At 40.2% G+C, this 23912-nt stretch overlaps 1 protein-coding gene across 1 annotated transcript in view; it reads left to right on the forward strand.

Moving 5' to 3' along the window:
• Nucleotides 1-395: 395 nt before the first annotated feature.
• PDE1C (phosphodiesterase 1C) overlaps nt 396-23912 on the forward strand; it is a 207235-nt gene continuing 183718 nt past the window's right edge. Inside the window, exon 1 of the mRNA XM_058021381.1 lies at nt 396-480. Coding sequence (XP_057877364.1) covers nt 396-480 — 85 coding nt within the window. The remainder of the gene's footprint in view (nt 481-23912) is intronic.

The following is a 23912-nucleotide window of genomic DNA, read 5'->3' on the forward strand; positions in this document are numbered from 1 at the left end:
TAGCAAGGAATACGGAGAGCATCAGCGGGTAGATAACAGCAAAATCTAACCCTTCATTGTTTTTTTTTTTTTTGTGTGCTACCTCCTACACAGAGATTTGACAGCTACAGCTGGCTTATTGACTTGGTAGTTTTGCTCTAATTGACTGCTGGCTTTTATAGGGGAGCCTCTAACCAGTTGAACTCTGAGCAGGCATGCAGGTAACTTGCCAATGAGAGTGTTTGGGGGAGGAGAAAACTTTTGGGTGTGTGTCTCTCAGATCCTTGCGGGATGTGAGGCTGGTGTGTGTGTGCTGCCACAGGCACATCCTCAAGGGCAGCCAAGAGTGAGCTCGAGTGCTTTGCTTCCACAAGGGAGAGAGAGGCAGCTACTGAAAGTACAAGTTGGCAGGAATCATGACAGACCCAAGCAGCAGAAAGGAAGCATTTAAAAAACGCCAAAGTGCTACATTCAGTATTGATGGCTATAACTTCACAATTGGTAAGCCTGATTTTCCTTTTTCCTTTCCTCTCCTCTCCTCTCCTCTCCTCTCCTCTCCTCTCCTCTCCTCTCCTCTCCTCTCCTCTCCTCTCCTCTCCTCTCCTCTCCTCTCCTCTCCTCTCCTCTCCTCTCCTCTCCTCTCCTCTCCTCTCCCTTTTTCCTTTATTTTCCTTTCTTTCTTGGTACAGCTTGACAGCTGTTGTCAACTGCCATTTGTCAATAAGTGCCTCTAAAATGTACAGATGCCTGCAATTTTTTGCCTGAATTAGTTTTGCATTCCATCTTCTGTATTTCTTTTGCCCAAGAAACTTGCCTTTGATATACAGCCACTCTACGTTCTTTTCTTTTTCCCTGGGTTTTGGCCCAAGTTCACCAAGATATTTGCAGTACTTTTGTTTTGGAACCTTACCTCAGGAAAGCCTGGGCTCCAGGATTGCAGGTTTCCAGCTTGCTAGCTGCATTTCCTTCCTATGAACCCAGAATGTCATCCTTGGGAGCCTTGGCTTTCATTGCAATATTTTATTGTTTACTTAGCCAGTATTTCCAAATTCTGTAATCTTTTGTCATTTCTCACTTTGCACAGAGATATAGATGTAACAGTTCACAAACACAAGAAGTAAAATTGCTGAGGCAATGAGAAATATTGAGGAAAGATTAGGAATTTTAGGATGGATTGCTGTAGTTGTTTGGAGAGTGTTTCATGTTTATGTTTGCTGTCTTAGGGGAAAGTGAGGCTTCTCAAAGTGAAAGGGCTTCTAACTTGGGACTTGGTACACAAAATCTGAGGATTCTCTGAGCAGACTGCTTTGCCACAAATGCTTATCTTACTTGGGTGTGCGTACATATATATATGTACCCCTATACATATCCATACAGATCTTAGAAGAAAAGCAAGCTTACATCCCATTTGAATTTTTAGATTAAATCCAAGTTAAAGTATATGGATAACTTACTCATAATAATCAATAGAAATTCCTTTTGAATACTTTTAAGAGGACAGAGATTTCACTTCCTTGCCATTGTGAAATCAGGAAAGTTTTTCCTGGGAGATACTAACATATTTGGGCCAGTATTTCATCTAATAACAATAGATACAAGCTTTTATTGGTGTGGATGGACATACCTGTTTAGCCCTTTTATTCATGAAGAATTTGTTTTTGCAATCATTAACATCATGCAAACATTAGGCTTGTTGAAAAAAAATGGAGATATATGTTTCATTAAAATATCTTTACATAGTTAAGATATCCTAACTATCTGTTAATGTTCATACAGCACTTTAAAGGTGAAACTGCCAAGCCAATGCTACTTTTGAAATTTCTTTCTCTAATGGGAAGGTCCTCCACAGGTTGTTGCAATATGCTCACTTTTGCATCCCCTATCATAATCTCTTCCACTCTCAGCATCATTATTAGTAGTGGGTTTTTATCATTTTGTGTCAGTCTGGTGGATGAACATATTCTTTCTCTTCAGGTTTGGATTTTTTTGGTTGGTGGTTTGTTGCTTTTTGGTTTTGTTTTTGGAGTTTTTTGGGGTTTTTTGCTTGCTTTGTTGTTTTGTTTTTTTTTAATTCAGGAACAAAGCAACAGGATTGCTGGGTTGTTGCTCTGCTGTCTTTATTGTTACTCATGCTCGCAATACAACAGGATCAATTTTAGGGTCAAATGACTAAGGGTTTAGAACTGAAGGTTGTCTTGGGCAATCAAAAATGTTATAGTATTTCATATCTTTCTGAGCCCAAAAATTGTTACTGTCTCTTTGAGGTTACTGTCTCTTTAAGGTGGCATATCTGGAGGTCTGGAGCCAGACTCATGGGGCAGGCAGGTGTGGTACACTTTAAAAGGTTGGGGCACACAGGCAGAGTTCCCTTTTTCACCTGTTGTCTTGCTTTCTCATCCCTTGCACACTTCCTGGCTTTAACCTTAAAGCTGAGGTAGTGTGGGCAGAGGCTTCCTTTTTGTGTTCTCATGTGTTGTGGCATTTTGCTTAAGGCAGAGGTTGTTTTGAGGGGAGGGGGAAGGAGTTCTGGGCTAGCTACCAGAAAAAACTGCATTTCTGCAATCCAAAACTCTTTCAGAGTGAATTCTGCAAACCTCTATTGGCAGTGCAAAGCTTGAGCTGGTATCTCACCGGGCCAGCCCGTGTTGATTCTGGGAGACTGTTTCTCTCCAATTCAACACACCAGTGGCTCCGAGGACAGCAGCACCAGCACTGCTGGAATACAGTGGGTGACAGAAAGAGGTGGTGAGTGGTGGAGCTGACAATTCTCATACGCCACTAGAACTGCTTTGTAAGCTCCTACCTTCCCAAAAAGGTTTACTGCCATCCTTTCCCCTTTGTCTCCCCAACTGCGTGGTTGACAGCAAATGCTGCCATCTTGGTCAGATGCTGTTTCTGCTTTGTCTCCCTACATGCAGCTGCCTGTGATGGATGCCATCTTGAAAGGGGTACTTTGCCATTTTGGATTTTTCTTTGTTCTCAGGGAGTTTGTGAGATTTATTGTTTGTATCTAGTGAATAATTACTGTTATTTTCTGCCTGTTGCAGTTTGGCTTGTTAGTAAACGGTTATTTTTTTCACTTATATTTACTCAAATTTAGTTTCTCCTTATTGGTGGAAAGGGATTGATAAAAACAGTGGGAGAGAAATCATGTTAGAGTGATGCCCTTTAAATTGTCTTAAAGCAAGATTCAAGTTTTTTCTGCTTCTTGGGACAGTTGTTGCATTGCAGCTTCTGTACTACTTTTTTTCATGTGCATCTGTATTTGATGCACACAGTATTGATTCTGTGACCTGTGTATTATATAATATTTATTCTTGTATCTGGGCATGTTATGTATTGAATCACATAACCGCAAAAACTTTGTAACCATGCTGTGTAGTATTACCATCATTCTGTGGTAGATTGACCTAAATGATTCAAGTATTCGTTAATCACTATACTGAAGAAAATAAATCTATCCAAGAAACCCCACAGTAACATTAGTGTGTTAGGGATGGGCTTAAATGTATTTTTTTCCATCAGACGAAAATTCTATTTTTTGTGGCCTGATGGTTTTTAAGTTCTTGGGAAATGTTGAGCTGCTGCATCTGCTACTGTAGTATTAGCTGAGAGAGAAGCCTGATACCCTTGAGGAACAGAGAAATATCAGTTTGAGAGGAAGCAGCTTCCCTTTGGGTACAAAATGAATCATACTAGTTGTCATGCAAGATTTGCAAATTGTTGTCCAACTCTGTTGCAGACAGGATGGGAACAACGCTCTGGGAGTTTGGGTAGGTCCATGATGAAATATCTGTACTATTAGAAGGGAAGCATGGTAATAATTGTAACTTCTATCTTCACCGTTGTCATCTCTAACTGCATGGTTGAGAGCACTGGAAAAGGATGTGTGGTCATTCCATTGCTTCTTTTGGTGTATTTGGCAGTGTACAGTTTGCAATTGGTCTCAATGGTCTTAAATGTCTTTCCCAACCAAAATGACACTATGAAGAGAAAATATTATGTATATTGATTCACATTTATACTGACTTCCAAGAAATCATGATCTTCACAGTGTTTTGAAAACTTGAGATTCACATTTGTACTGACTGATATACTGATCATGAGACCTAATAAAAATTTAAATGAAAATTAGTGAAAGATCAGGCCCTAACATCGAACATGAAGTTATGAAGGCAAAGAAGAAACCTGGTGCAATAAGAGCTACTTGCTGAAGGCTTGTAGTTAAATTCCCTTGTGTCTCTAGAGTTGGCCAGCATCTGCTTACAGAGCAGAGCAAACTAGAGCAGGTTCTCAACTGTTCTGATTTTCACTTTAGCTGCTTACCACATTGGTGTTGGGACACAGCAGCTGTGGGAACTGCACACTTGCCAAAGACTTCACAGATCCCTGCAGAAGAGAGGGATGTGCCATAGCAGAAAGGCAAACCTTTGACAATACTATGTAGCTTTCATCTGTATAAAGAAACAAGGTAGTGGCAAATCCTTTTCCTCTAGATGCAGCTGTTTTGACAGAGACTCTGAAGAGGACTGAAGTGCACTGGCCCAGCGAGGATTTTGAATATTCCACTTTTATGGACTTCTTGCACTGGTGGTTGATGGAAAGCCACAGTGTGAGCCATTTAGTAGGACTATTCAAGAACTGGAATCATGCAACTTAATTTGATCTAGAAAGCTCAATCTGTCTCAGATGAAGGCTTCAAGATCTTTATTTGCCATTGTTTATGTTACAAATTTCAGAGTACATGGGGTTTTATATACACAAGATACTGTATTTGAGCTCTTGTTTGATTTTGGCTAAGTTTTCCCCCAAGAAAAGATAACAGAGAGAAAATTAAGGCCTTTTTTTTCCCCCTGTGGATTGCCTTATCACTGCTGTGCAAATGAGAGACTACTAGCTTAGAATTCCAGTTAATTGTTACTTGCTGTTGTAATTGACATTCTAGAGATTGGTCCACTGTCTTTAAACCTGGGAAAATGATAAACATAAATATTAATAGGAAGATATTTTCCTCAAACTCAAATTTTCTGCTTTTTATATCCAAAAGCATCTGGCAACGCTGTCCTATCCATTGTATAAAATAAATTTTTAAAAATAGATTTATAGAATGAAGTGAAGTGGTGAGGAGTTCTACTGTAACTTAGGTGTTGTTGCAGAGGAAGGATGTGGCACTGAAGCACTTGGTCTAGCTCACAGCAGTTCTTTATAAATCTTGTAGGTAATTTTCTTTATGAAAACACTCTATAACACTTCTTGCATGTAAAAACTTTCCCTCCAGTTACTATGGAAGTGCTGAGTTTTGCTTTGTAGTGATTTTTGATCCAAACTCAAGGTGCAAATAGGGCAGAAGGTGGAGACACCTGGCTGGAGATGCGGACACCTATTCTCCTTATGCCAGCCTCTAGACCAAGAGTTTGTCCCCCTATCCATCTTCTGTGAAGGAAGGAAAAAAATGCAGTCAGGCCTCTTTTACAGACAACAAATGATGTTACTCCCTACAAGGAGGGACCCGATCTTAACATGATGAGAAATAACATTGCTTCTGCTTTTTTCCTCTCTGGTTTTTGGCCAACTATTCCTGCTCACAGTGCCTTCTGAATTGATACAAAGGTATTATTTTAAAGATTTAAATTTTCTAGAATCCCTAAATTTCAAAAGAAATAAAGAAGTGTGAACTCTTCTGTGCCTTTTGAGCAGTTTTAGGCAGGCAAGCAGGCAGGCCTGTTCCTGAGCAGGCAGGCTCTGACAGGGAGAACCTTCTCTCAAGAGAGTTTCTTCTCCCATGCTGAAAACCAAATCTCCTCCTCCTCCTCCCCCTTCCCATCCCCCAGTTTTCTCCTCCTCCTCTCCTTCCCCCCTGCCCTCGCTGCTGCTCAAACTCTAGAAGCTTTCAAACTAACTGCCTTTGGGGATTTCTGGTTTTGCTGCAAATTTTCTCTTTCAAACCCTTGTGCTCTGCTAATTTGTCTATTGTTTTCATACAGTGTAAATACAAGTTCATTTTTCCTAGTTCTGTAGCTTTGCATAACTAAGAAAGCAAAAGGCTCCTGGACATATAATTCAATTATTTGTGTACTAGTGCAAATCAAATCAAGGGGCAGAATCCTAACCAGCAGTAAACATTCATCATGCCACTGCAGTCAGGAGAACTGCAATGATTTAAATGCGAAAAGGATCTGTCCTGGTCTTTTCCAGTTAAAGTTGCTGTATGTTGGAGAAGGAACTATCCTGAATACAAGGCAAGCAAATAATGCAGCTTTTCCATGGCTTGCTTGCAAGACTTCAGCAAGGTTATGCTGGTATCGTTTTGCTCCCTAGTTCTCCTTGCCAGGTGACAGAGCTTGTACCTAACAAATCTGCTGAAACTCAATTCCAAATTTCTAACAGCTACAGGCTTGAAATTTTTAGGACTGAGAAACGAACCCTCATGATTACATCCAACAGCTCTGTGCTATGACTATATGGTAATTTAGAGTTGTGGTGCAGGGAAGGATGCAGTAATTACTGAATAGAAGCACTTAATGAAGTCTCTACTGGCTTCCCAGCTGGTGAGTAGAATGGTTCACTGGAACAACATGAAACAGTCACTTGGGTCATTATGTCACATCCTCTCTCTTGTTGTCGTAGCAGCTGCAACCAGTCCCCTGAACATTTTTCTTATGTGCAAACATCATCTCTTTCCATTAAATGGCAGTGCATGGTTTTTCTCTTGCTGCGACTGCTGCATGATGATACATTTCATGTCTGTCGATTCAGTACCTTTCCAATCACCTCACTCCTCCTTCTCACTGTTGTGCAGTGATGAAACCTGCCAAGTGTATTGGGAAAGGAGAGAGGGTACACAACTTGCTCAGTCAGTACCACTTAATTCTGTTTCCACCCCAAAGACTTAAAGTAGATTTATAGCCATTGGAGACAGGGATAAGGATTCTGGATTAATGTCGCATATTCTTTCTCTTTTAGTATTGATAGTCAGTCATTATCAGGAGTCAAAGCATTCAAAAATCAAATTTTATTTGTTTCTTCCCCACATACATGAGTAGCTGAGGTCCTTGCAGTTCTGCTATATGGCATGCTGATTGCTTTTTATGGACTAAATTTTTCACATTCTTTTTTTTTTCTTTCCATTTTTGGGTCTTGCATTCTTGAAGTGTGGTAATAGATCTGGTCCCTAGATTTTGTTCTAGTGTTTTCCGCTTTATATTTTTCTCCCTTTTATTTTGTATTTGTAAATGCCAGTGTGATTTAGTTTAAATCACTTTAGTTTTCAGTCAACTGAAAACTAAACTTTCTTGCTCTGGTCTCCACACATAGCTAATCACATACAGAGAATTTCTAGGGAATTTTTTTATTGCTCAAGTGGAGCAAGTCATTTAACACTTTTGGAAACAGACTTGAAGTAGAGATTATAAATATGTTAACTTTCTCTGAAACTACTTACAGTAATTTTTGCTGTTTAGAAAATAGAGTTGCAATTCTGTTCTTTTTAAAAAATGGATCTTTAGATGAAGACAAATAATTTACACATATGAGGCAGACAGCCTTAAGAAAACCTAAAAGGCGACTTTACTTCAAGACATGATTCTGTTGTTAGACTTGCACATGAAACCTTACTGAAGTAACAGGATTTTCCAAACAAGTCGTCTTCAGTTAGTTACAGGATGAGAAGTTCTGTTGCATAGTGATTAAATGAGAGTAATTGCTATTCTTAAATGTCAAGTTGTTGTAATTGTAACTCTCTAGGAAGTGAGCAAATGGAAAGCCCAGGAGAAAAAAGACTCTCTGTGCTTTATCAAGGACCTTGCAAGCACAGTGAAATAAATTATTGGACTCAAGCCTTGGGTCTTTTCTTCTTTTATCACAGATTGGCATCAAATGGATGTGAACCTAGTGAACGTTTTAAAGATATAAATTTTAGATTTATGTTGTATTAAGACAAAACTGTCTCGTTTTAAGTGGGAAGGCAGCTTTGGGGAAAGTGTTACATTACACTTGTGACTGCTTTTATGGGTGTTGGTAGTTTATGTGAAGTAATATTGGTAACTCTGGCAAGATACTTCCAGTGGCATTTTTCATGTCTGAAGTGCTTAATGGTTTGGCTATACTTGCTTCAATGTAGACATTTAAAAGAAGGACTTAAAAAAAAGTATTGATTTAAAATGCAGAACATATTTGTGTGACTAAATGCTTTTGCATCACAACTGGACACCAGTTGCTAGAAAGGTGTCTCTGAGAAGAGCTGTCTGCTGGTACTCACCAGCAGATTGCCAGTGACAGTGAACTGTGAAGCAGCACTTGGTTTCTATATAAACCAGAAGTTTCTATATACACTTTAGTCATCAATCTTAAATTCAATTGCTTGAAACAACTATATCAGATGGCATCATGTCACCAGCCCACCTCTGTTACAAGCTTTAGAAAGCACACAACCTCAAAAGAAAAAGGATCAGTGGTCATAGTCCTAACATCTGCTCCAGCAGCTTATGAAGTGGTGTATTGTTACTGTATGGTATGGTTGACTTGCTGTATTGAATATTAATGAGAGGTTTATTTACCTGGATTATCTTTTGTAGTTTTTTGCACATATTGTTCTTTGTGAGAAACTCTTCCTATTTGTTCCACCTGGCAGGTGAGCCAAAGCAGCATTAAATTTTGTTAAATCAGATTTGATTTCATGAGTTGAAGGTGGCAAATCCTGCCCTGTACTTCCTCTCTGAAGTACAGGCAAAAATGCAGTCTGTTTGTATCCTGGTTTTAAGGTCATACTGTACTCCAGGGCAGGATTTATTACTCACATATTTTGACTCCTGAATGGAATCCTAAAAAACTCCTGAAGTCCATTATATCTGATCCCATGCTGCTTCAAAGGTACATAAAGAGTACAAGCACCAAAGTGTTTATATGGAAATTCTCAGCAACATCCATAGAGTGACAGTGAATAAAGGGAGCCAGAAACTTAGTGCATTTCCATTAAGTGAACAACTTTTGCAGTATTTCTAGATCCACAAAGCTGTTCACATTCAACCTCATGTTCCTGAGACAGTGCACAGAAGAGTGAGAAGGGAGAATTCTCTGATGATTAAAAGTGAGTTGCTGAACAGTTAAGGGGAGGAATTATGAAGAGGCCTCTTCAAAAAAGAAGTTGTAATGCTCCTTTTCTACTGCCCATGCAAACCTACTGGTCTTGGTAGATGAAAAAGCAGTAAACTTCAGGGCATTTTCAGTCAGAGCTACCACTAATATACTTGAGCTGTGAATCCACTCTGCTGTGTGGCATGTGCAATAATCAGCTATACAGGATTTATGTGATTAAAGGAGCTAGCCGGTCTGCCACTTCTTGTCTTTCTGTCAGTATGCAGATGAAGTGCTGATGTTACTGGCAAAGAAAGGACTTTCTTAGGCCTCATTTTAAATATGCATGTGTGCATTTGTTCAACTTTAGGAAAACAGAAAGGTAAAGCAACTATGCAGCAATTGTACAAAAATTTAGGAGAATTACAAATGATCAAGGGTCAAAGTCAGAGAAAACCTGGGATTTAAAGGAGATCCAAACAGAGGAGTCGCAAAGGCATCATTCACACTGAATTGCCTTCCTTCTTCTGTCCTGTTGGCTTTTTGAATTTCATGGGGAAATATTAGAAGTGATATGTCGGAAAAGGGGAATGGAGAAAATTACATGTTCAGGAGTAGATATAGGTGTCCTCCAAGGGAAACACAGAACAAGGTGTGGGCTTCCTGACACGTTTCCTCAAGTATTATCTAGGTGTGCTCAGGGTCACCTCTGGGCTTGGATGATTGCTGAGGCCCCTTCTTATCCAGGAAGGGAGGGAGAGCAGGCACCAGAGGAACTTCCTGAGAAGTCCCATTCACAGCCTAAATCTGTTTTAACCCCATAGGGCTAAATCTGGATCCCCTGGGATTTTGCAGAATGAAATAGAAGGGCAAAGGAAATGGTGTATAATTAGTCCCTATTGAAAACAATTGGATTGTTGCCTTGTAAACACAAGTACTGCATAAATAAAACTTCCAGAGACTGCATGTTTTGAAGTTCCTTTAAAGTGAACTCTCCTTGGAGCTGAGAGACAGTGCCCACAGCATGCTACTGTTTTGCAGAGCCTGTTCACGTGTAGGAAGATATCTGATGAAAACCCAAGTGGGAAAAGTGATGATCCCAGGGGTGCATACCGATTAAAAATTAAAATAATATACTGGGTAAAAAAATTATGTAAATCACATGCAAATCATGCAAATAGGAAAATAGTGAGTTTATCTCTTGAGAAAGAAAACTCAGAAATGCCTATTGCCTTTCCCAGTCATCTCTTTGTCTGATACAAACAACAGAAATCAGAGGCAGTGGATCTTCTTTTCCCTTTGGCTTTTGGAATAGACCCAGTGGGAGAAAATGTAGACATAGCCTGGTGCTTGAAATGTGGGTTTGACATATAGTTACCTGAAAGTCTTTTATGTGTGTTCTGAGCTCACATTTTTACAGGAAAAACAGCAATAATTAACAGGAATAGTAGCTCAGCATTTATACAATTTGTTCATTGTAGCACAGAAGTATATCCAACTAATGGAAAAAAAAAATCAGATTAGCCATGTTTCTTTTTTTAGTAAATCAACTAGCCTGAAATGCTTGTCTTTATGTACCATTATGGAAATCAGTCCAATCCAGGCTGTTGAGTATTGCAGTCTTTGCGTAGAGGGAGGATGAAAGATGATGTGTGTCCTAAAAGTATGTCCTATTCATCTAATGTACATAGAGAAGACAATATAGAGGAAGATCACAAGAGCTGACAGGTTTCTTTAGAGCCTCTGAACTCTCAAGGAGGTCTGTCTGCTCAGTGCATCTTGTAGCTGTGGGAAAAGGTGAAAGCATACAGAATCACAGAGTGGTTAAGGGTGGAAAAGACTTCTGGTGGCCATCCTGTTCAATGCCCCTGCTCAGGCATACCCACCTATACCAGAACTGCCTAACAGCATGTCCAGATGGCTTTTTAATATCTTCAAGGAGGAAAGACTCCAAAAGCTTCTGAGCAACTTGTGCTAGTACTTGGACAAACTCACAGTAAGAAAAAAAAGACATCTTTATGTTCAGAGGGAACCCCCTGTTCTTCAGTGTGCACATATTGCCTTCGGTCTTGTCATTGGGCACCACTGTAAAGAGCCTGTCTCTGTCCTGTCTGCACCCTGGTCCTACAGGTATGGCTACACACTTATGAGATCCCCCTAAGCTTTCCCTTCACCAGGTTGAAGAGTCTCAGCTCTTTGACTTTGCTTATCCGTGAGGTGCTTCAATTATCTCTGTTGGTTTTTGGTGGATTCTGTGTCCATCTCTCTCCATCTCTTGCTCAGGGAAGTGCAGACCTAGACCCAGCACTCCAAACGTGACCTGATTAGTACTGCATAGTAGGGAAGTATCACCTCCATTGACCTGCTGGCAACACTTAATGAAGCCCAGGACACCGTTAACTGCCTGTGATGCTAAGGCAAGTTGCTGGCTCATGTTCAAGCCCAGATAGTCATCTTACCACCCATCAGTGAAGCCAGGCTTTGCATCTTTGACATGACACTACTGTGACATCTCCTCTCCTTTATGAACCTCTGTGCTAGGGAAGAGAGAAATTGTGGCACTGCACAGTGTACTGGCTCCCTTCAGGTGTCCCAGCTGGAAAATGTATTTTCAGGCTGCACTCCTGTAGCTCCTCTCCAGCCTTGAAATGCCTCCTCCCATGGCATTGGGTTATGCAGTTGAAATAGAGCCGCTGGACAGAAGGTGTGCACACCTGTGCTGTAACTGCTGTGGGGGAATCAATCTAATACTGTGTGATCTCCTGTGTTTTGTTTTGTGGCATATATTGGGCAGAATCAGGGCAGTTGAAAACAATCCAGGGCAATCAGGAGTTAAAGGGAAATGCAGAGTACTGTGGTTAGGTTTTTTATTCTTTGAATGTTTCTGTCACTGCGAACATAGCCTAAGATACTTTTACTATGGATACAAAGGCTCTATATCTCCTAATTCTTCAGGAACAACTTGTTTACACCTGGCTGCACTAAGATCATAAAGATGCATGCTGTTGTTGATAGTTATCAGAAGCCTTCTGTCTTCATAGTAAATGACATTTACAAAAGCTCCTAATCAAGTGGCAGCTGGGGCTCTGCTGTCAGGTGTGAATACAAGCACTTATGCCTCTGTGATCCTTAAAAGTAAGACTTGCTCTCCCAAAGCATCACTTAATATCTTAGTACCAACAGAGAGCAATGCATCTGTGAGTCTTGTATTTCCAGGTAACAGAAGTGCTTCTTCAGCTGAGTGAGGATGCAGTTGTATCACTGCCAATTTAAGTATCTATCAGTAAAGTGCTCTGGAGTTACTGCATTTTCCCCATGCTAGAGAATAATTTGATTTGCTGTTGTATTAGAGCTGGCAGGTGCTTAAGGTTAAGGTTTGTTGCTCTTTGACAGTTACCAGATCCTTTATTTTGAAAGCCAGTTCCTTTGATGAACAGGAAATCCCAAACATCACACATCAGAGGCTGAACTTCTAGTCTAGCATTCCTTTAGCTGTGCACAGCTCAGTGAGTTTCTTTTTATATTCTTCTTCTTCTTTTTCTTTCTTTGTCAAGGATCACTCTGTTTTATCCCTGTAGCACACATTGTTTAATGTTTTTTGTGCATGTGCAGCAAAGGGAAAAATGTGCCTTTGAGAAATTAGCTGCTATTACAAAATTCAGATCCAGAGTCACAGCCACAAGAGCTTATGGTCAAACTGTACTCTCTCAATGAATAAAAAAAAGTTTCCATGGTAACTTTCTAATGAATCTACTTGAGAATCTTTCCAAGAAGAACTTTTCCCCATCAGATTAGACATTTGTGAGGTTGAGCTCCTATGCTGTAGCTACAACTGCTACATGGTATTGCTGGTAGTTTCTACATAGCCCAACTATTTTCAAGGAGAGAATCTCAAGCATGATCTGTACAAGCAGCATACATAACCAGGTCAGGGCAGGATTTCACTTAATTTAAGGCATCATCAGCTGAGGTAATTATGTTGGCTTCCTTTAGAATCAATGAAGAGAAATAGATTCTTTCAAGGTGTTGTTCATTTGGCTTGTTTTAGACATCAGTATTAGGCTGAGTTGAATCATGCCCTAGAAGTGACATTTTCTATTTTCTTTAAAAGGAGCTGGATAATTGTATCATACTTGTCAATATCTGTATCTGGAGAAATATCAGTATCTGCCCCTCTCACTCCCTATACACTTTTGTAATCTAGAGGTCTAGAAAATATGCTTTTAGCAAAAAAAGGGTAGAGTGAGTAATTAAATTGTCTGTCAAAGGTAAAATGAGGGACATGCATGCAACAGTTTTCAAATATATAAGTCATCTGAGAAGAACGGAAAAGTGATCAAACTGGACAAAAGTAGTGAACTGAAGACTTCTAATAAGGATAGAGAGACATCAGTGTTTCACTGAAAATTACTGAGTATCTACTTTTTTTTTTATTTTGAAATATTCCACAGTTTGTTTCATTTTCCAGAACTCTGCAAGTTCCAGCCTTCTACTTTAACAGAAAGTTACTTACTGATATTCATTTTTCCTGTTGTCTTGACTGCACATGCTTGTATGCCCTCACTTTGTTTCTCAAGAATGTAAAAAACCCCAAGCAAATGTTTTTTATTTTTCTTTTATCTTCTTTTCTAATGTTTTCTCCTTCATTGTAAAGGGATTTTTTAAGCAAGGGTTTTATGCTGGGATTTTCTGAGAGAGTGGCTGACAAAGATTTTTGTCCACCTAGGATATAAGAAGTGTAATAGCGTTTGAATGGAAATAAATTCTGAAAAATACGGTTAAAATATCAGAAAAGCTATTAAAAAAAGTGTATATAGTATCTACAAATTACAGGGCCTCATTGGACATAGCGGGGATGTCGCATGAAAAGGGGATGCTTCCTTGACTTTTAACGGGGAAATGTACTTGACCCTTACTATTTAATTTGGCTGTCAGTTCCCCAGGAAATCTGAGAACCTTGTGCCCAACCAGTCTGTCAGCATCCTGTTAGGGTGACTGACCCTTTAGTGAGCGGTCCTGCTGGATTGGAGGGTGTTTAACTGAGTTAGTCAGAGAAATAAACCAAAACAGCATATGGGACACTCCTCAGAGGGTCTTCCTCTTTATCTGAGTATATTATTCACTGCTGGTGAATGCTAGTGCCCATGAAGGCTTCCCACTAACAGTTTAGGGAATTACACTCTTTATTAATATAAAATTGTGACAAGTCAGTGATAGTAGCTGACTGTAAAAACATATTCAAAGCAATACTCAGACAAGCTCTAATCCTCAGCAAAAGTATTCAGCATGCATAGAGTATGATTCTTACCCTATAGGGGAGAAGACAGGTTTAGCCCATCAACTAATCCTAGAAATTATGATGGAGTCTTCCTTAACTTTGCCCCCATTCTCCACCTGCTTTTATAGTGTTTTTTGTATCTTCCCTCATTCTTCACTTTCTTTTATACTATTTCTTTGTGTTTAGGTAGAGCTTGAGTGACTCTAGTCATGCATACCTTTGTTAGAGATTGGTGTAAAATTATCTTGCTTTGCTTTTAAAGTACAGTCAAAAATATTATAGAGCATGTGCTCTATTACAGCTGGGGGTTTTCAGGGTCGGTTCAACCCCAGCAGCTGTTGGTGTCCCGGATAGAGAAGTACTGATAAGTACAACTTGTCCAGGTGCCTCAGGCAGGCTCCCAGCCACAGGCAATCTTAGCAAGCAGCTCAGCCTTTAAGTGAGACCAGCTCTTTGGTGGATTCAGCTCTTTAGTGATTTCAGCTCTTTGCTTGCGAAGTACCTCAGCAGGCACAGAGGTGAGAGAGGAGAAGCACTGTATGAAGTTCCACGGATGTGTCTTTATCGGCAGCTTCTGCGAAGGGTGACAGTGACAGCTCTTCTGCCAAACTAGGCAGAGGCAGGGATTCACATACAGAGGTGTAGGGGTTTTGGGAAACAGTCCCATAGTAAGGGTCGAGATGAATATGACCTATCATCTTACAGAGAGATAACGAGGGTTCAAAGGTGGAAGAGGAGTTTCTTTGGTCCAGTCATCATGACTAGGCATTTCTTATCTTAGGCAACTGACCGCCAGGGAGGCCTTGCAGGCCCTGTGGCCCTGTGGCTGCTACAGTACCCAGTAAGGTGTAGTTGTAGCATGTAGGTGGGTAACTTTGCAATTGTTAATATTACAATTAGGCTTTAATGAACCATGTTCATCTGAGGAGAGTGATTTCCCCACAGCTGTTGGCTCAGCAGCAGGACATCTTTCCCTATATCTCCTGGATGACAGGTGTTATGTGCTTTATTAGCTGAAGAGTACTATTCTGTTCCCTGGGGTAATCACATATCATCTGAACAGAGAGAGACATAATTCCAGAATTCTCTCCCAGGATTTTCCTGGGAAGCTGTGAGAAAGCTCACAGAAAACAATTCTTATCTCCACTTGCTGTCCCTGTTGTTGTGCACATGTGGAATGTGTTATGGAGATCGTTTACCAAAGGGTGGTTTCTTAATTGGACTCTGGCAATAGTGTTTTGGTTGATTGACCAATTAGGTCAAAGCTGTACCAGACTCTACCAGACTGTCTCACAAGGGTGATGGGTTTTTCATATAGTATAGCACAGTGTAGTGTAGTAAGAATCAATGCTCATTATTCCCCCATTCAGGGAACCAGTGCCACAATGCTTGCAGCCCTTCCCTGCAAGCATTTCAACAGTGACTGGCCTCGGTGTCTCCGCTCCACTTCTTCCTCCATTCCTTCCTGCTTAGCAGGAGCTTAGAGTTGCAGATCATATGCATAGGGAATCATCATGGAATAAGTTTTGAGCATGCCAACCATATTCCATCCTGGAGTAGCAACTGTATTTTACCCTATAATTTCCATAAATTTATAACTTCTGTTAGGATGCAAATATAATTTCTAAGTTTCCTCTAATTTTACCCCCAGCCAGCTTTCCACAGGGAAGATTTCACATGTTTCAAAGCAATCAGCAATAGTGCTATTAAAGATAAGTTTAAAACCTCTTTCTCATTCCTCTGGTTTACTGGTTGTATTAATAGGAAATTAATTAGTGAGATAATTAGAAATATGACATTGTATGTTTTTACTCTGTATATTACTTTTTTTTGGTCCCTTTGTACCAGTAGAAGTGAGTCAGTCAGACAAAAGATTTTTGACTGTACAAGGTGTTTCAAACCTCTGGTACCATCGAAAGAAGTAGTTCCGCTTTCTCATCACCTTCAGCAACTGCAGATAGTACTGCATCTGGTAAAGGCACCAAAATTAGGAGTTAATCCTGGATAAAGTCAGTGTCTTTGCTTTTCTTCCAGTGTCATCTTGGTGCAGATTAGGAAACAAATGCAAGACGAAAGGATGGGACCGCCTCCTTTGGTCACTAATGTAAAATATTGGTAAAAGCAGGAATCCAGTTGAATGACACTTGTTTATTTTGACTACTTTGTGGCCAGTAGTTGCTGCCTTCATCAGTAGTTGACATATTTTATTAACTTGGCCAAGGGTGAAGTTTAAATAGTCTTCTAATTGCAAAATACTGGGAGCAAATTGTACTATAACAAGAAAGTACATTTTCATCTTCCTTTTTTTTCATCAAGGCATCATGTGAAAACCTCTTAATGGCTTTAGAGTGGTGACGTCAACCTAGACCTGCTGTTGTGAAATTGCTGAATGAATCTAACTAATACTTGTCTACTGTCTTCCATGTGCTTACAGGTGAAGCAATCTTTAGATACATTGAAGTGACCTCCTGTTTGGAGAGCAAGCCATTTGCAAGTTGTCTCAGAGGAAATTTAGCAATTGAGATGACAAACATGGATGCTACTACTCTGTTGTGTAGAGAGCTACTTCAGACTGTAGTTTTTAGCATTACAAATACAGCTGAATTTTTTCTGGAAAGAAAAGAAAAAATACTTACAAAAATGTATGTCAAAAATACTATGATTTTGTTTTGGACAGCCAAGTTCTGACATTGTGTCTATTAAGCTTCATTTTCCAGTGTGCTTTTTCAAAGCAAAGAAGATATATTTGAAAGGGTGAAAATGTAATTTCAAATTTGGTCGTTATCCTCTATTATTTTTCTGTTTGACCCAAAGATCAGTTCACAATTTGATCATGATGAGGACATGCTCATTTCTGCAATAGTTAAGTTTCCTCAGAGATTAACCTTTGATTTCTGGATTGCTAGCCCAAAATTTACTGTGAGTTGGTGCAAGCTTCAGTCAATTTGACATATTTTCTTTTCTTAAAATGTTTAAGCTTTCAAACTCCTTTTTCAGTTCAGAGACCGAGAGCAGAAGGTGAGTGCAAATCCAATAGCATATATTCTGAAATACTTTGAAAGTTATACTACGTAATTTGAGACTTTCTGACCATTACCTTGAGCACTTTTCTTGCCTCAAGTGTCTAAAATTCACAGCTATTATGCATCAGCATTTAGAACATCAGATGGAGCAAAGGTTTACAACCTGCATCCTCCTTGCAGAAGAAACAAAGTGAGAGGGAGGGAAACCACTGAAATTGCTCCCACTTTTAAAACCTCAGAAAGAAAATGCATGGGAATTTCCAAACCTTTTCTTAAACTGGAGACCACGAACTTCTTGTCCATTACCAGTGAATGAGAAGATGATAGTGAAACTTGGAGAAAAACAGATTTATGTAGGGGACTTGCTTCGGGGACAGTAGTACACCTTCGTGCACTGGAATCAGGCACATTTTATGTGTCAAAGGCTATTAAATATGATATGTGCTGGAATGTTGACTATGGATGTTGCAGATTAGTGGCAGACTGGAAGTTTTGGAGAGAACTAATGGAATTGTACAGGCACCCTCTAATGAGTGGCTGGTGGACTGTGTTAGTTTTGTGTGGCCTGGTTTTTGGTAGTGGGGGGGACACAGAGCTGGCTTCTGTGGGAAGCTATTAGAAGTTTACACCATGTCCAGCAGAGCCAATCCGTGATGGCTCTGAAGGTGGACATGCTGCTGGCCAAGGCTGGGCCAATTAGAAATGATGGTAATGCCTCATTGATGGTAATATATTCAAGAAGAAAATCAAAATAAAGTGAGAGGCCATTTGAATTCCAGCTAGACAAGAGAAGGAGGTGAAAACATGTGAGGGAAACAACATAGGAGACACCAAGGTCAGTGGAGAAGGAGGGGCAGGAGGTGCTCCAGGCACCCAAGCTGAGATTCCTCTGCAGGCTGTGGTAAAGACCATGGTGACGCAGCCGTGCCCTGCAGCCCATGGGGGTCCATGGGGGATACAGTGATCCACCCATACCCCATGGGGAAGATGTTCACACTGGAGCAGGTGGATGCATGGAGGGGGCTGTGATCCAGTGGAAGATCCAGTGGAGAGAGGGAGCCCCTGCTCCCAAGCTGCAGCAGCCTGCACCCTGGGAAGAGTGACCCACTCTGCACTTATTTTGTCAGGACTATTCTCTGTGGGTGGGACTCACGTTGCAGCAGTTTTAGGAGGTCTGTTGCTCATAAGATTGGAGCCATGTTGGAGTAGTTAATGGAGAACTGTCTCCTGTGGGAAGGAACCCCATGGTATAGCAGGGGAAGAACTCCTCTCCCTGACCAGTGGAAGAAAACCTTGGAAGACGAACTGACCAAAACTCCTATGCCCTGTCTCTCTGCGCTGTCAGTGGGAAGGAGGGAGGGGCTGAAGGAGAAAAAGGTGTTTTAAGGCCTTATTTTACTTCTCCTTATCAGCTTCTGATTTTGTTAGTCAAAAACTCACTTTGTATCTCTAAGATGAGCCTTTTTTTGCCCTTGGAGAGTTTTCTCCCTGTCCTTATCTCAATTCAAGACCCCTTTGTTAATTTTTTCTCTCCTGTGAGAAATGAAGCTTACTTTTAAAATTTTAAAGGTTTATTATTACTATTAAACTTTTAAAATTTCAAAAACAAGTGATTGGTGTTTTTCATAAGCAGAACCATCCAATTCTCTAATGGTCCAATTGTCCTTAAGCTCCAATGGACTCCTGGAACAGATCCCGTGTACAACTTGTCTGGAGCTGACATTTGTACACCCAGATTACAGATGAATAATCTGGCCAAAATGATTATGAGGATCTTCTAAGTTTCATACCCACCCCAAGCACACTCCTGGAACTACATCACACACTCCAAGCATGCTCCCAGCTCTTATACACACAAATACTCACAATCCTCTAGATCTGCAGCTTTTCAGGGGCTTTTTACTTTCTTCCCCCTCTTCTTTTTCGTTATCCAGTCTTCGTTGTCTTTGGGGTGTCGACCTGCAATCACCGACAGCCCCAGGAAAGGTTGTTTGAGCTGCCAAATTTGGTGAGGGCACAACATTTGTACAAAATCACCTAGGGCCACAGAGATGAGGTTTATATCCTGGACAAGTCCCCATTTGTGAGAAATGAAATTTTAAAATTTCAAAGGTTTTTTCAACGTCTTGTCAGTCAACTCCTTCATTGCTGTCTGTTGGCGGAGATCACTTTCTTACAAGTTGATTGGAGATCAGGTGTTGTCATGACTCCTAGTAACAGCCTGCCCTCCCCCCTTGTGCCTTGACTAGTGACTACAATACAAGGGGGAAGGGATAAAGGACTATGGGGAGAACATACCTAAATAATTTAACTATAAAATTTTACCTCTATAAAATTTTCTTTTAACATGCACATAATATTTTTCTCTTAATTGTGAGAGCCAACTATCACATTATCTATTTATAACATCTCCCCTGCTCAGCTGTAGCAGGGGAGGGTGAATGAGCAGCTTTCATGGGTGCCTGGCATTTGGCCAGTGTCAAAACATGACGTCGACTTACCTCAGTGAATGTCTATAAGGTTGCATACACAACTTAATCAAGCTAGCTGTGAAGTGGAGGGACCCAAGCTGACTTCAGCTCGGAATTATTTTCTCATTATAGTATCACCCTGTCATACTCAAAAAATAACACTTTCTGAAAGCTTACTAATTTTACTTCTTAAACTTTTATTAAATTGTGCTGTTTTGAAAGGGACAAAAGCACTGTAAAGACTATTGGATCCTGAGCTGTTCTCGCTGTATGCTAAACCTGTTCAATGTGTACATTAGGGTTCACATGCACAGACCAATCTAAAGCCAGGTTGCAGTACACTTCATTTAGATTCATGATTTCTCATGACTTTACTTTTACAATTAGCTCATGTGACTCTTTTTATTGAATGAATGTACATATTCAATTTTTTGAGCTTTTCTTATTCAGCTCTTGAAGAAATTCCTGCATCTTAAGGGTGCATTTCAAGAATTGACATATTGAAGCTGAATACATTAAAGCCTTCTTATCTGACACTGAAAGGATACTGCATGTATTCAGGAAATAATCAGTTATATCTGCAGTTCTACTCTGAGAGACTTAATCTGGCTGTGGCTGATTATATCTGCAGCTGAAACTTATGATGTTTTGAGAAATCTTGATATGGATAGTTTGTAATTGTTCTTTGAAGTTTTATAAATTAGTCACGTTTTAAAATTTTAGTTTTCCTTCTGAATATACTGTGTTTACATTCTGGCTTGAATCCCGGGATACTTCTTATTCAACAAATAGTATTCTTTAGACAAGCCTCAAGAGATTAAAAGAATTCTTTCACACTCTTGAAATATTATTATTATTATTATTATTATTATTATTATTACTACTACTACTACTACTATTATTGTTATTACTATTATTATTATTATTATTACTATCCTCGAACGTGACCTTAGAAAATACAAAGAGTTAGGTGACTGGCTGTCATGGTTTAGGAGTGGTACTGCCCAGTTCAGTGCCCCCACCAAGACTCCCAAAGCAGATACTGCTGGTATCTCTCCCCCTCTTCTCCTCCCCTTGTTGCTCTGGGGATGGAGTTGAGAACTGGTGGCACAAAAGATGACAATCATGGGTTGAGGGTTGAGATGAGAGTAATTTACTGGAAGCAGCACCAATACTAATAACAAAAGTGTACAAAGAGAGGCTGATTTACGTGCAAAATGTTCAAGCCTGGGACAATGAAACAGCCTGGAGCCATCCCACCATCTGCAATGCTTGTTCCCCTGGAAAGGAATGCCCTTCTTTTTAGAAGTGGGGGCAGAAAGACAGAAAAAATAAGTTCCTTTCTCTCCACCCCCTTCCCCCTGTCCTGCTTCCCACAAATGATGCGAGATTGTCTTGATTAACTTTTAGCAGGCCCCAGGCTCTGCACCTTCACAGCTACTACAAAAAATTAATCTTCTCCTTGGCCCATTTCTGGTGGTTTGTGGGTGATGTCAAGCACACTCTTTGAGACAAACCAGGACATGTGACAGGCCTGACATTTCCTTGACTGTGCTGTGGGTATAGTGAGGCTGTTACTGCAGGCATACTGATTTTTTTTTTTCAGCCCAGGCTGGAACATCTCACCCAACATTTTGTGGGAAAAGTGAGACAGAGTGGAAATTTTCCAGGGTAGAAATCCATTTTGATTTAGATGGAATGTACATCTTTAAGTATGTAGCTTGCTGTGTAGTCTGGCTGCAAAAAAGCCTAGGCTCAGAGAAACTGCTTCAGTGAAGGACAGAGATAAGGGGGGGAGGAGACAAAGAGTGATAGAGAGAGACAGAGACTGCTGTGAGAGCAAGCCAACCTGACCTAGGAATTCTTTCTGATAAAGAAGAACTAGCGGCAAATGTCATGCAAAATTCATAAAAATGAATATGTATGAACCTGTTGCAGTGTGATGTAATAGCCTGTCTCAGCATCCCGGTTCTCTTCCCAGGTGTGCCAATAACTCCTCCCTTCCCCTCCCTTGCCCCTGCTAAGTGATGTCTGTCAATCTTGACATTCCAGAAAGGGCTTTGAGTGATTGGCGAAGTTCAAAAGCTGCCTCTCAGCCCTGGCAACATTGGGCCATCCAGGTGTCATTTGTCCCCTCAGACTCCCCCCTCCTTACCTGGCTGGTGGGATCCCTACCCCTTCCCTTCCCCTCTCTCTGGGCTTAAAAGACACTGCAACCATGCGGTTCATGGCTTCTGTTGGAGCTGTTGCTGCATTCAGGGGCCTGTGTGCCAGGAATAAAGCTCTGGATCGAAACCCTCCAGCAGAACCTGACTCCTTTTTGCTTTACCTCGCCTAAAGCCTTTCCTCAAGAGGTAAACCTGAGCTCCTGCATGCCTGGACTTGTAAAAACCTTCCATTTAAAGAGATGGCTTGTGAAAGATCAAATTTATAAAAAGTGAAACCAATTAAATGATAGGCCATAACTGACACTGCAGTCAGGTTTTGGCAAGATCTCATAATGTAAGGTGGATAAGCATGAAAAGAAATCTACTTTTATGATTATAAAACATCTAATATAATAGTCTTAGAGAAAAAGCTGCTGGAGTTTTCAGAGATGATATTACTGAAGAGTTTATCCAGATTGTGTATCCAGTGTAAATTCATCTATGTATCTGTGTTCTTCCCTTATCTAATGTATTTTTCCTCTTCCTCTTCCACTGACCATCTTATTAAAAGTGTGAAATTTATAGTTAAGTTTGTCTGCCCTTTGACAGATTAAAAAAAGTAGTCTCCTTGAAAGAATATCTTTACTGGTGTGTGAAAAACACCTGACATTCTTTTACAGACTCTTAGCTGCTTAATGGCAAAATATAGATGATTTGCTATTGTCTGTCAGTGTTGCTGAATCAATGCTATTTCAGTGGTATGGTTTTTTTGCATTGGACTAGGAGTTAGGCAAAGGGTATTGGAAAGCTAAATTGACTGAGGTGGCATTCTGGTGAAATGGATACCTTCTGTAGAAAATGGTGGCAAACTGTAGGAAATAGTTTAATGAGGCAATCACTAAAAAAAGGAACCTGCCTATAAGGTGGGCATATAGTGAACTTGAATATGAGTGATCTATGTTAATCAAAGAACTCATGAAGATATTTTAATAATTGCAGTTTGAAGCTTTTGAACTTTCCAGGCAGTTACAATACAACATAAAACTTTTGAAATTGAAGAAATTTGTCTAAGCCTAGTATTTTGTTGTCTACTTGGATAAGAAAGTACAGAGAGCATGTGAATATTTTCCCATAGTGGATTGATTACAGGATGAAGTCTCCTGCCTGTAAAGGCTGTCTTTCTGAAAGAACAGCTGTTACTTTCAAACTACTTGCACTTTGCTATACCATTTACTGAGATTTATTTGCTTCCAGGTTGGAATGGAAAATGTGCATGGTATTAAAAAAAAAAATAGAAAATGTTGCAATGGAAGTCAAAAGGTGTCACCCATTTAGGAGAATAAAGTAAATATCCATAGTTTTCATGCTGACAGTCTCATCTAATCAGATGAAAATCAGCCTAGACTTCATTCTACAAGACTCAAGAGTTGTTGCAGCTGGAATAGCTGCTAATAAAGTCTGGGGTAAGGAAGCAAAAAGGGCCTTTGCATAATATCCACAGATGTTTAATTCAGCTGCACAGTAAGATGTTCAGGGTCCAAGTGCACACTCATGGGGAGAGTCCAGGTTTCTGTGTATCAAGAGGTAGGGGCTGAACAGGGATATTGGGGCGGTGCAAAGATGAGGGCCAATGGGGGAATAGGGAGGGAGTGGCTGAGGGACATAGATTCAAAGAAAGGAGCCAATGGGATCCAGAGAGCTTTTGAGGGAAGCTTAGTGTGTCTCTCTAACTCAGGGAATGCCTCTCAGGGTCTCCACAGAGTGTGGCTGGAGAATAAGCATATCTAAAGGGACAGTGGTATGAGAAATATACGAAAATACTAGAAATCATCTTTGGTGTGGGTTGTGACTTTTTTGTCAGAAATTAATCTTTTTTCCTGTCCCAGATTGCAAGGCAAGATGTATTCTATTTGCCATCTGTATGGCAGTTGTCTTCTGTCAA

Source organism: Melospiza georgiana, chromosome 1 (genome assembly GCF_028018845.1).
Source record: "Melospiza georgiana isolate bMelGeo1 chromosome 1, bMelGeo1.pri, whole genome shotgun sequence".
Lineage (NCBI taxonomy): Eukaryota > Metazoa > Chordata > Aves > Passeriformes > Passerellidae > Melospiza > Melospiza georgiana.